We start from the raw sequence: 12,352 nt of genomic DNA, 5'->3' as shown, positions 1-12,352 counted from the left end.
TTACTTTTTCTAGGAGCACATCCGAGCTGCTGGTTTTCACAATGAATTGTGGCTCTTGTGGCAGATCCTGTGGTAAAGACCCTCTATGTTTTCAAGTGCTGCATTCATCTTAGCCTGCAGACGTCTTTTCTCTAGCAAAACATTTTAGGAGTTCAGAAAAGATTTAAGATTTGGGGAAATTTGTAGATTTCAATGTACTCATTTCTTTCTGGCTTTGAATGTTAGAGAGGAGGCTTTGATGTATGTTATAATAATTGAGTGTGAGATCTGTGAAGAGGTGAAGATGTTTATTAGGCCTTGTGGTATCAGACCAAACAAAATGCTACAAATCATGAAATTTTATTACATGGGTTCATGTTTAAGGAATTAAAAAACAATTTTTTGACATTTGAGAATGTCAGAAAGGAAATTTAATACAAAGTGTCTTCAGTGTTGAAATAAACTAGGTAACCATATAGTTCTAACAGCAACATGAAAGTGTCCTTTTCTTATTTTGAAAATGGGTTGGTATTAATAATCTATTAAAGAACAAAGCCCATTATATTTCCGAGACCAGTCCAAAATGTTTCTGGTGTCCTCAAGTATAGAAAGCTATGATGCTTGATTTGTATTTTTCATGGAAGTTGTCTCCTGGTTCCAATTGGAGAATTGATTTAAAAAGACCAAAGGTAAAAATTTAAATTCAGTACTGAAAGTTAGCTAATCTATGGGTTCACTTCCATCATTAGTCAGCCTAAAGCAATTGATTAATTGATTATAATTCAGCACAGCCACTAGCATTAATAAGCTTGAAATTTTGGAGAAAAAAGTAGATATCTGTCTTGAAGACAAGTAGTGAGATAAGTAACTTGGAATTGATCTGTAGTTGAGAAAGATAAATTTCAATTCTGAATGTCTTACTTAGTGAACTGCCACAAAAAAGGAGAGACACATAGAACAATAAGCATAGTGCTGTGGCTTAAAAATCAAAAGACCTAAATCTGTTTCCCACAAATCACTTTCCATCTTTGATCCTCTCTGTTAAATGAGAAATCATTATTAAAATGTCCCTGCCCAAACTATGGACTGTAGTTAACAGTAATATTTTAATATTCTTTCATCAACAGTAACAGATGGGTCAGTAGTAGGGGAGATAAAGGGTATGAAAGGATTTGGGTTTTCTTTTTTATTTTTATTTCTTCTCTGGAGTATTAAAAATTTCTAAGGTTGATTATGGTGATGATACTGTGAACCAGTGATTGTGTACTTCTGATGGTTTGTATGGTATGTGAATATATCTCAATGAGATTGCATTTTAAAAGTTGGGGGAGGGGACAGAAGACAGAGGGGAAAAAAATGTCCCTGCCCAGAAATGAAATTGCTAAATTTAAGAAGTGGATAGATATATAGATGGAGAGAGAGGTAGATTGTTAGGTGATCAATAGATAGAGCCATCCCTCTATAATCTCTCTGCTAGGTTCCTTGGCCCTCCCTGGAAATTTTCCCCTAAGCTTATATTTCAGTATACTGTGAGACCTGCACAATAGTGAAGGCTATGATCCCTTAATATTCACCAAGACTTGCTAAGGAGGCCTGTGCCAAAACATTTTACATAATTAATCTCACTCTTAAAGATAAGGAGAAACCAATAGACAACTCCTGGGCACTTAAATTTGAGAGGATTTTTCTGCTTTACTTTTCTGTTTTTAAATGGGCAAATTTTTCTGAAAAGAATCTCTTTCAAGAAGTTTAGGAGAGGAAGTGAGAAATTTCCCAGGAGGAATATTTAGCAATAGTCATGTTCCAAGTGCAAGACAGAAACCCTTTGTAGCTGAAGCTGATAGGAGGGGTTGAAGAATGGCCAAAAGGCAAAATAATAAATTCCTTTTGTGAAGTTTGAATTCATTCATTTAGGACTCTCCCAAGAAGGAGAAATAAACCTGGAGTCCAGAAAACCAGCAACTAAAGACAAGTTACCAGAAGTGCTTGCCTTCACATTTAAACTTTGGTAAGGTTATAAAAGGCAGCATGATACACATATGAATTCTGGATTCATTGATAAGATTCTAATAAAGAATTAATAAGGATTAATAAAAGTTTGCTCCAGTTTTGAGTTTAGTATTTAATTGTTTTAATAAAAAAGTAGGCAATCTAAATCTGAGAGGGACCAAATCTCAGGAAAAGCATGCATCTTGATGCTGTGACTTTTGTAATATGCCATAAACTCCTAATACTTAGAAATCATGTACTTGAAATGTAGAGATTCAGATTTTGTGTGCTGAAACAACAAAGCCACAGCCACGAAGTTCCACCTGATAGCACCGGGCCTATAATCCATCACCTCTCCTGGGCTAGCACAGGCTCTGCGGGCCTGCAGCTTTGTGAGCGAGCACCCCTCTCTCGTGGAAGTTACCGAGGCTTGAAGTATGCCCCCTGCCCCCTTGCCCTTTGGGTCCCACTGTACTTATCAGGAATGATAGTTGTTTTGTTTCATCTTCTCACTCTCTCATTTGTTTCCCCTAGTCATGTTGGTAGTTATTAATGTAGTGTACATGTCTTTTCTTTCAGTCCTCCTCGCCCCCTGACCAATATGAATGACACCATGATGAGCCACGTGTCCTCCGGAGTGCCCACCCCCACCAAGAGGTACAGGGGCCATGCCTGGGCCGCTGCTCAGAGCTGGGTAGAGGCCTTCACCACTGCTTTGTAATGTTCCCCTCAGGACAGAGGGCCCAGGAAGCAGAACATTCACAGGGTGGGAAGGGCTGGTTTTCTTTCACCTCCTTTTACTGTCTTGTAGTATTATTTTCTGTTTTTATCGTCTTTTTTTTCTTACTGACTCATAAATACAACAATTGAAGGAGTGTTTTTTTGAATGCTGCCATGGTGGAAACTTTTCATTTGTAACAAGCAGTGAACCTGGTGTTGAAGTAGTTTAGGCATGTTTGAGACTTTTTTTTTTTTTTAACATTAAACAATATTTTGGCAAGCATAAGTTTTAACAATTTTGCATTTGAGTTCTTTCAGTGTCAGGGATCATTTCTGCTTTCTGATTAGACTATGTATTGAATTAATCTCTTATAAAATACTATCCCAGATCATTCTGTATATGATTCATAAACATTTATGTTGAAAGCCTTAGCCCCTCTCTTAGTTATACAAGAAATTTCCTGTAGGGTCCTTCAAGGAACTAGAACTGTGTACTCCTTTCTCCTCTTTATTTAACTTACTCTTCTCCAGAATTCCCTTAGGCAGAACTTAAAAGAACTGTATAAAATGGTTTACTTTCTATTTGATTTAAGCTGTTCCATAACCAGAGCAAGGCAGAAACTCCCTCAAGGGCACAACCATTAAAGAATTCTTTCTAACAGTCATCACTCAAAAGGGAAAAAGCAACAAAGAAATTCCTCCCCACCCCCCAAGTTCTTCCTGAAAAACCCCACTTTGTGACATATGTACTGATTATGATTACTCTGGTTTAATTCAGATATAGAAGTGTCTGTTTAATAATACCTTGACCTACCTTAAGACCAACTATGTTTTTCCCCCATTGGCTAAAACTCTTGCTGCAGTGTTTTCCAAATGTGGCTGATGAGAAGAATCACCTGTGACCATTTCAGACCAATAAATTAGAATCTCCCAGGGTAGGATCCTGAGAAGCTGTTTCCAGCAAAAATCCAGATGATTCTCAGCATCAAGCAAGTTTGGGAGATAGCCTTAGAAGGAAGCTAAGAAGTAAACTGTAGGGCCACCCTGGAATAGAGGATTTTGGGGATTTAATAAATCAGAGTGAGCTGATAAGACATTATGTATATAGGGACTCAAGATGCTGGCCAGGTTGTTGGAACACTTCTAGGAGGGGACCAGCAAGCCCTTCTTTTGAGCAAGATTAAGAAGTATAGTGTATGTAAAAGCATAAACTTCGGAGCCACAACCTCTGCGTTTGAATCCCTGCCCTCCCCTGACCTTGAGCAAATTTCTTACACTCAGTTTTTGCCTATAAAATGGGGACAAGACAGTGGGCTCTCTGTGAAGGTTTAAGTTTTTATTATTATTAAGGAAGTAACACACTGGAGTGAGAGGACAGTGCTGGAAGAAAAAGGGAATGCTTTAAGAATAGCGTCCTTTCAGGCAGGAACACAAAACTTCTGCAAGAATACAGAGCACTCAAACCTCTCCCACCTACCTAGCCATTACAAAGACCTTTACTGCCCTTAGTTCTTCTGTTTTTGTTTTAAACATGTATAGCATTTAGACCAGACCCAGAAACTAAATATCAACTCAGGAATTTTTCCATTTCGAAACCAGGAAGACAAAGTAGATTTTTGAAAGAACTTAACTCATAGGGTCGATGTCAATTTTAGGAATGCATCTACTAAGTGGTAGTTTGCTTTCTCTGTGTTCTCTTCATTTACTAGTTTTGTCACTCACTGTTGAGTGCCAGAGGGGTCTGAAAGGCAGGTGACAAGGGGCACCTTATGTAAGATGTGCTGCTTTCAGTGACCACGGCTAGATGTAGCTGTTAGAAGAGTGTGTCTTTCTGGACCGTGTTTTGTTTGGAAGACTGATAGAAGTGACTTAGGGGAATATAGTCACAGCCAAACATGTAGAAGAACCCATAGGCTTGATGTTGCTGCATAAGCCCCAGGCTTAATAGTAAGTATCCAGCTGCAATTGCCAGTCACATAATGTCCATCATTTCTGAAAGCTGCTGCAGATATATAGTATTAGTCCAGACAGATTTTATTTTAAGGTCAGCATTTCAGCCAGCACCTGGGTCGGGATGGTGTTAGCCAATCCTGGCGGTGTCAGCACTGACTAAACGGGGCCTGCGGGCAGAGCAGAGGGAGCCCCACGCCTGCGTAGAGGGAGAGGGCGCTGGCTCTGTAGCTGGCGGGGCAAGCAGTGGTTGCTTGAGTGAAGGCTGCACGGGAGCACGTGCCCCTGCCCAGGACACACAGGCCTTGGAATTTTAGGAGATTTCATTCTGTTTGGTGTGAGATATTATAACTTGGAGGTATTACTTATACAATTTCTAGGCTTTTGATGGCCTAAGTTACCAAACAGTATAAATTTCCAGATAGTATTCTGTTGACTTCCTTGAGGACTCATCAGTTTTCCTTTCCTCTCCTGGATGTGGGCAGCCCGGGGCCTCCAGAGTCTGCTGAGAGCCAGGAGCCCAGCAGCCTTGCTCTGCTGAGGCAGGGAATCGTCAAGGGGGTTGGAGCTGCTCTTCAGAGATTAAGCGGCTTCTTTAAGAACTCAATATGAAGCATAAATCACTGAACCAGAAGAATATGGACAGTAATAAAAATGCAGGAAAAATTTAAAAGCCCCAGTGTAAAAGCTCCTTTTTCACAAGGCAGTGCATGTAAAAATAGTGATGACCACAAGGGCAATATTAGTCAAGGTAAACGATGGCCTCAAATGCAACAGAAACTTAATATTTATAGAAGAAATCATTACAAATGGCAGAGAAACTGGCTGTCATGTGAGATACTCTCAGTTATGTTCCTCAGAGATTCTACTCTAGGGATCTGCCCTGTATAATATTTTTTTAATATTTCCACATTAATATTTCTATAATGGAAAAGAAATTTTGTCTTCTGGGCTAAAATAATAGATGTTTATCTAGGCTTAGACCTTAAACTAAGTAAATAATTTCTTGAAATTTGCTTGCTTTTAAAAGAATCAAAACAAATTGTTGTGCTGTGCTTTGAAATTTATTCCTTTTTAATATATATGTTATTTTTCAAAGAAAGAAAAAAATGTCGATTGTGATGGTAAAAAAAACATGTATTCGTTGAAGCCTCCAATTTTCTGGAGCAGCTAGAAGGAAAAATATGAGAGGATGGTATGGTAGCCCATGACAAACTCTGGGATCTGTCCTGTAACTACATGTTGAAGAGTACTTTGACAGCTATTGCTTTTTTCTTTCTTTGCTTTATATATATGTTATATTATACAATTTTAAAAGGTTAAAAAAAAATACATTTTAAAATGAACCAAAAAAATTGTGAAACTTTAAAATGGAGGCTTAAAATCCTCCTCCTCCATCTATTTTTTTCATAGACTTGCTTCTTCCCCAAGTTTCAGAATACAAACCGTGTTTTCATGTTCGTTATCTTCTACTATTCTAAGTTGCACCTTGTTTTCAGACCAATATGCTAATACTTTGGATTTTTTAATGGCTTTTAAATCTTTGGCTTTAAATATTTATGAATCTTTACACTTTTACAATTCTATGGGAATTTCGTATAAATATGGCCATAACCAAAACCTTCAATGTACAGCTCTTTGCTTTGTAATTTGGTTATTATATCAGTTGCAGCTCTTTTAATGTCAGGTTATTAAAACCTAGCTTTAAAAGGTACACACAGGGCGGACTGCAGTGGCTCAGCAGGCAGAATTCTTGCCTGTTATGCCGGAGGCCCCGGGGTCGATTTCCCGTGCCTACCCATGCAAAAAAAAAAAAAGGCACAAGCTCAATGTGAACAGAAGCACAAAAGGAAGTACAGAGATGTAAAAGGATCACAAGAACAACTGGAGTGCCACCAAGATGACCTCCATCCTGGCTTCTCTTAGTACGCCATCTTCATTCCCTTGCTCTGCAGAGAAGCTCCTTCTAAATACTGAGATGGCTGCAGAAACACATCTCACAGCTTTGCCACTCCAGAGGTTTCAGTTGGAAAAATTCAAATTCTTACTACCTTGAATACTGTCAGTGCCCATACCTGCGTGTATTTGATTGGCCATCCCCATTAGACCTAAAACCTCCAAAGAGAGGGAGAAGCATTTCTCAAAAGAAGGTTCTACTGTCTGGGAAAGAAGAGAGAGCCCAGGGAAAGGAAAATCATAGAGGTCCTTGCTAGACAACCTTTGCTGCCCAGTACACATTTGCACACACTTTCCCATACATAGTTCCACTTCCAGAATCTTCCTTCTTCATATAATGCAACTCTCCCTTACACAACTGCAAAAGCACTTGCACCCTTCCCAGGAGTCTTATCCACCTCCTGCAGTGAGCACTTGGTCCAAGATATCTGGCACTATCCATTTGTCTGGATCAGGTACAGGTATGTCTTTTGGGACTCATTAACCCTGGACCAAATGATAAATTTTAAGCACTCACACACCTATAGGAAAATTGCGATTAGCAAAGTCTCATTTAGAGAAGGGGAAAGAGGAAAGTAACAGATGAATTCATGTTAAGACTTATTTGTTCATGTTTCCTTCTGAAATGCCACTAAAATGACAGTAAAGAAATTTTTGTTTAAAGGCACAGGCCTGTAAGAACAAAGAAAAATGGAAGAGGATTTAATAGAAATAAAATATTGGAAGCTGCAAAGCAGATGAATGTGTGGTAACTGATTTACCAGATTGGAAAAAACTAAAACCTGGCAATGAGAGAAGTCCAGAAGAAAACCAACCCTAGCATGGCTGAGGAATTAGAGAGCTCTGAAAATGGTGATGCTAGAGAAATCGACATCAGAAAGACTTGTGGATAGTCTTATAGGAAACATTTGAGTCCAGCTCTTTTATGTAATTGGGTGCTACCCCTATCCCATGCTAACCAAAGATCTGAGGTTTAGTTTGGAGTTTCTGCAACAGTATTACCCACATAAAACCTAATCACCTTGATTCTCTCACCTTGATCGTGTGAAACAACTGGCTAAGGAATTTCTTTAATAAGACTGTCTGCCCTGTTTGACAGCTTTCAAACAGCCCGTCTCTCTCTCTTGTAACATCATACTGAATACTTCAAGAAATCTCACTAATACATTTTCTTATGTTTTCCTTTCAAGGTGCCTGAAACTCCAGCCTCCCAGGATTCTGGAGGCTGTAGTTGAACCAATTGCTTAGCGCTCTAACCAGATAGCAGAGACTGGGGTATTAACACTGTGGGATGGAGAGAGTTGTACTACCATCTTCACCTTAACTTGACTCAGCTAGTTTCAGTGTTACACCCCACCTCTGGTGTCAGTTTCTGTTTTAGTCAGAATTCTTGGCAGTGGCTGAAGCTTTTTGAATTAACTTAAGGGTAAAAAGAAGATTTTTTGTTTGATTGTGTTCATAACCAAATTGTGCTAAGAGCAGGGTTGTATGTGACTGGGCCCCAGGGATGAGCAGAGCTAGGAGGACTCCAGCTCCTTTAGGTCCTTAGATGTCTTTATTCTCTCCCAATATAACCAGCTTTTCCCCACAGTCAGGGATTTGGCCACAAGCCCTGTGCGTTCACATTTCATAACCTCACTAACCTGGAGGGATTGCCCTTCTTCTCATAGTTCCCATTTGAGAACTCCCAGTGAAAGTTCTGAGTCCACTTGGATCATATTACCTATCCATGGTATTTTGTTTTGTGGCCCCTCCTAGAATAACATAAATGAATGGGTGGGGGACTTTTCTCCAAAAGATGGAACCTGTTATTCCCCAGAGAAGGTAGAGGTGCTGAGGAGACATAGCTCTAGGCCTCTGTTGGGGGGAGCAGAGAGGACTCCCTGAAAATCAACTGACTATAGATCTGTGAGTTTATTGCATTGCATCTCTATTTGCAAGAATTATTTATTTCAGGAGAATCTGTTTTGTTTTGGTTTTTTTTGGAGGCTCTGTTTTATCCCTACAATCACAGTTTTAATATTTCTCTCAGGAGTTAAATAATGCTTTATATTCTGTTTTGTTCCATTTATAAAGATGTATCATGTTGGGATATAATGCAATATTTGGGTGGCAACAGATAAATATTAGGCCATCAATTCTGAGTGGTCTCTGATTTTTAGAGATCTTAAGTAAGGGCCAAAGTTCATCAGTTGGACCTTTTTAACTATTAAAGTTACAAGAAGGAAAGCCAGTTTTTAAAGGCCAGAAGATGACACTATATAAATATTATTTCTGAGCTGTAGAAAGATGACCAAGTAAAGAAATGAGTTGTACTATAGTAGTATTAAAATGGTTTTCTGATTGGGTGCCAAGGTAAAGGGCTTATCTACAAACAACAGAAAAATGACAAGAGCCAGAATCTGCTGTGTTTTTTAAGACTAAAAACAAGAGAGGTTGGAGAAACTGAGAAAGGAAGCAAACCGAAATTGGTCAAGCTAGAAACTATCTATTCTTGGGCCTACTCCACTGATTCTCTTTCATACAGTGAAATGAGAAAAATAGATTTTGGCTAAAAAGCAAGAATTAATGAAGACTTTCTCATAATCGTGAAAACTAGCTTTGTGTGGATTCTTTAGGAGAATTTTTCCAAGTCAACACAGGAATTATTTTTTTTTCTCCAGTCTCTCTTTAAAAGACAAAAATGCAGAGCAATTAAAAATTAACACTTAATCCAGTGGAACTCTAGAGCCCTCGGTGCTGGCAGGTGTCCAGAGTCCATCTAAATATCTGGGCAGCCTGCCAGTTTTTAACTGCTTCTGGGTTGGGATTAAATTCCATTTCCATTCAAGCATTTAGAGGGAAACCCTTCACCAATTCTAATTCAGGTCAGTACAAACAGAAAACTTGAGTCTTTCCAAGTCCATACTTAAGAACTCTAATTTGAAAAATTGAAGCTGACACAAGTATAATAATTAATAGTTAGTTTCCTCCTCTCATCAGACTCAGCCTTGACATCCTGAATGTAAACAAGACCATATCCACTGCAGGCAGTCCACAAAGCAGAAGCAAAGAAGGAAAAGGTTGGGGAGAAAGATCACAAGTTCAGAATTGTCATGTTCAGATCGAGATGCCTGTGGGATACTGGGAGTAAAGAAAGAATGTGGAGGGCTGAAGAAGAGAGTGAATGATTTTCCAGGTTCCTTCCTGGCTTGAGTTAAGGTACCTTTGATCAAAATACAAGAAGAGGAAGAAGATCAAAAAGGAAATAGTGAACCTAAATAATATGATAAATGAAATAGATTTGTAGGCAAAAATGGATTGTTCTACCCCAGAACACCAGATATACATTATTCTCAAGTGCTCATGGAAATTCTCCAGGATAGATCATATGCTGGTGCTCAAAACAGATCTTAATAATTTTTAAAAGGTTGAAATTATTCAAAGCACATTCTCTGTTCACAGTGAAATGAAGTTGGAAATCAATAAACACTGAATAACCATAACTTTCACAAACATATGGAGATTAAACAAGTTACTCATAAGCAATCAGTGGGTCAAAGAAGACTTTGCAAATGAAATAAGTATGTATCTGAAAAACAAATGAAACTGAGAATACATAGTATTACAACTTATGGGATACAGTGAAGACAGTGCTGAGAGGGAAATTTATAGTTCTAAATACTTACATTAAAAAGGAAGAAAGGGTGGACCATGGTGGCTCAGTGGCCAAGTTCTCGCCTGCCATGCCGGAGACCCAGGTTCAATTCCTAGTGCCTGCCTATGTTTAAAAAAAGAAGAAGAAGAAGGAAGAAAGAGCTAAAATCAAAGGCCTAACTGACCAAATGAAGAAACTAGACATAGAACAGCAAACTAACCTTAAAGCAAGTAGTAAAAAAATAAAGATTAAAGCTGAAATACATGAATTGGAGAACAAAAAAACCAATAGAATCAATAGAACAAAAAGTTGGTTCTTTGGGAAGATCAACAAGATTGACAAACCCTTAGCTAGACTGAAAAAGTTAAAAAGAGAGAAGAGGAAAATAAATAAAATCAGAAATGAGAGAGATCATTCCCATGGATGCCAAAAAAATAAAGATCATAAGAGGATACTGCATACAACTGTATACCAACAAACTAGTCAACTTAGATGAAATGGACAATTTCATGGAAACACACAAACATCCTATTCTGACTCAAGAAGAAATAGAAGAACAAATCAATCACAAGTAAAGAAATTCAGTCATCAAAAACCTCCCTACAAAGAAAAGCCCAGGCCCAAGTGGTTTCACAGGGGAATTCTATCAAGCATTCCAAAGGAATTAATACCAGTCTGCTCAAACTCTTCAAAAAATTGAAGAAAAGGGAATACTACATAACTCATTCTATGAAGCTAATATCACTCTAATATACCAAAACCTAATAAAGATACTATAAGAAAGAAGAACTACAGGCTAATCTCCCTAATGAAGACAGATGCAAAAATTTTCAGTGAAATACTTGCAAATCAAATCCAATGGCATGGGTAAAGAATTATACACCACAATCAACTGGGGTTTATTCCAGGCAGCAAGGGTGGTTCAACACAAGAAAATTAATTAATGTAATACACCACATTAACAAATCAAAGGGGAAAAAATCACGTGATCATCTCGATTGATGCTGGCAAGGCATTCAGCAACATTCAGCATCCTTTCTTGAAGAAAAAAAAACACTTCAAAAGGTAGAAATTGAAGAAAACTTCTTCAACATGATCAGTGGCATGTATGAAAAACCCACAGCTAAAATCATACTCAACAGTGAGAGATAGAAGGCTTTCTCTCGAAGATCAGAAACAGGAATGCCCACTGTTACTCAACTGTGCTGGAAGATTAGCTAGAGCAGTTAGGCAAGAAAATGAAATGAAAGGCAATCATATTGGAAAGAAAGAAGTAAAACTCAACTTGTAGATTACGTGATCCTATATTTGGAATATCCCAAGAAATCTACAACAAAGCTACTTGAGCTAATAAACAAATTCAAGCTAGTGGGATACAAGATCAACATGCAAAAATCAGTCATGTTTCTGGGCACTAGGAATGAGCTAACTGGGGAGGCAATTAAGAAAAAAAAATCCATTCACAATAGCAATTTAAAGAATCAAGTACCTAGGAATAAACTTAACCAAGAATGTAAAGGACGTGTACTCAGGAAACTATTAAACAGTGCTTACAAGAAATCAAAGAAGACCTAAATAGGTAGAAAGACATTCTGTATTCATGGATAGGAATACTGAATGTCATTAAGGTCAGTTCTACCCAAATTGATCACAGATTAAATGCAGTACCAATCAAAATTCTAACAGCCTACTTTGTGGAATTGGAAAAGTTAGGTATCAAATTTATTTGACATGGAAAGGGGTCACGAATAGCCAAAATATCCTGAGAAAGAAGAATGAAGTGGGAGGTCTTGCTCTTCCTGACTTCGAAGCTTATTATAAAGCCACAGTGGTCAAAACAGCATGGTACTGGCACGAAGATAAACATATTGATCAATGAAATTGAATCGAGAGTTCAGAAGTAGATCCTCAAATCTATTGTCATCTGATTTTTGACAAGGACCCCCAAATCCACTAAACCCCGGGACAGAATAGTCTACTTTACTTTTTAAATTTACTTTCAGTTCATTTTAATTTAAAAAGCCGAATGTGGCTAGTGGCAGCACAAGTCTGTAAGATAAAGTCTGAATTCCACAGTGTGGCTTACGAGGCCATTTATGAGCTGACCCCTGCTTGTCTCTC

The 12,352-nt window shown here is 38.2% G+C and overlaps 1 protein-coding gene across 9 annotated transcripts in view; it reads left to right on the top strand.

The window, feature by feature from the left end:
• DTNB (dystrobrevin beta) overlaps positions 1 to 12,352 on the top strand; it is a 445,692-nt gene that overhangs the window by 311,891 nt on the left and 121,449 nt on the right. For 8 of the 9 annotated variants that reach the window (XM_077152325.1, XM_077152323.1, XM_077152320.1 and 5 more), the window contains exon 10: positions 2,548 to 2,625. The exons of the other annotated variant lie outside the window; for it this stretch is intronic. In XM_077152325.1, coding sequence (XP_077008440.1) covers positions 2,548 to 2,625 — 78 coding nt within the window. The remainder of the gene's footprint in view (positions 1 to 2,547; positions 2,626 to 12,352) is intronic. 9 annotated transcript variants of the gene reach the window in all.

Source organism: Tamandua tetradactyla, chromosome 3, assembly GCF_023851605.1.
Source record: "Tamandua tetradactyla isolate mTamTet1 chromosome 3, mTamTet1.pri, whole genome shotgun sequence".
Taxonomy (NCBI): Eukaryota; Metazoa; Chordata; class Mammalia; order Pilosa; family Myrmecophagidae; genus Tamandua; species Tamandua tetradactyla.
The sequence above is the reverse complement of the archived record's forward strand: the minus strand, read 5'-3'. Positions and strand labels throughout refer to the sequence as shown.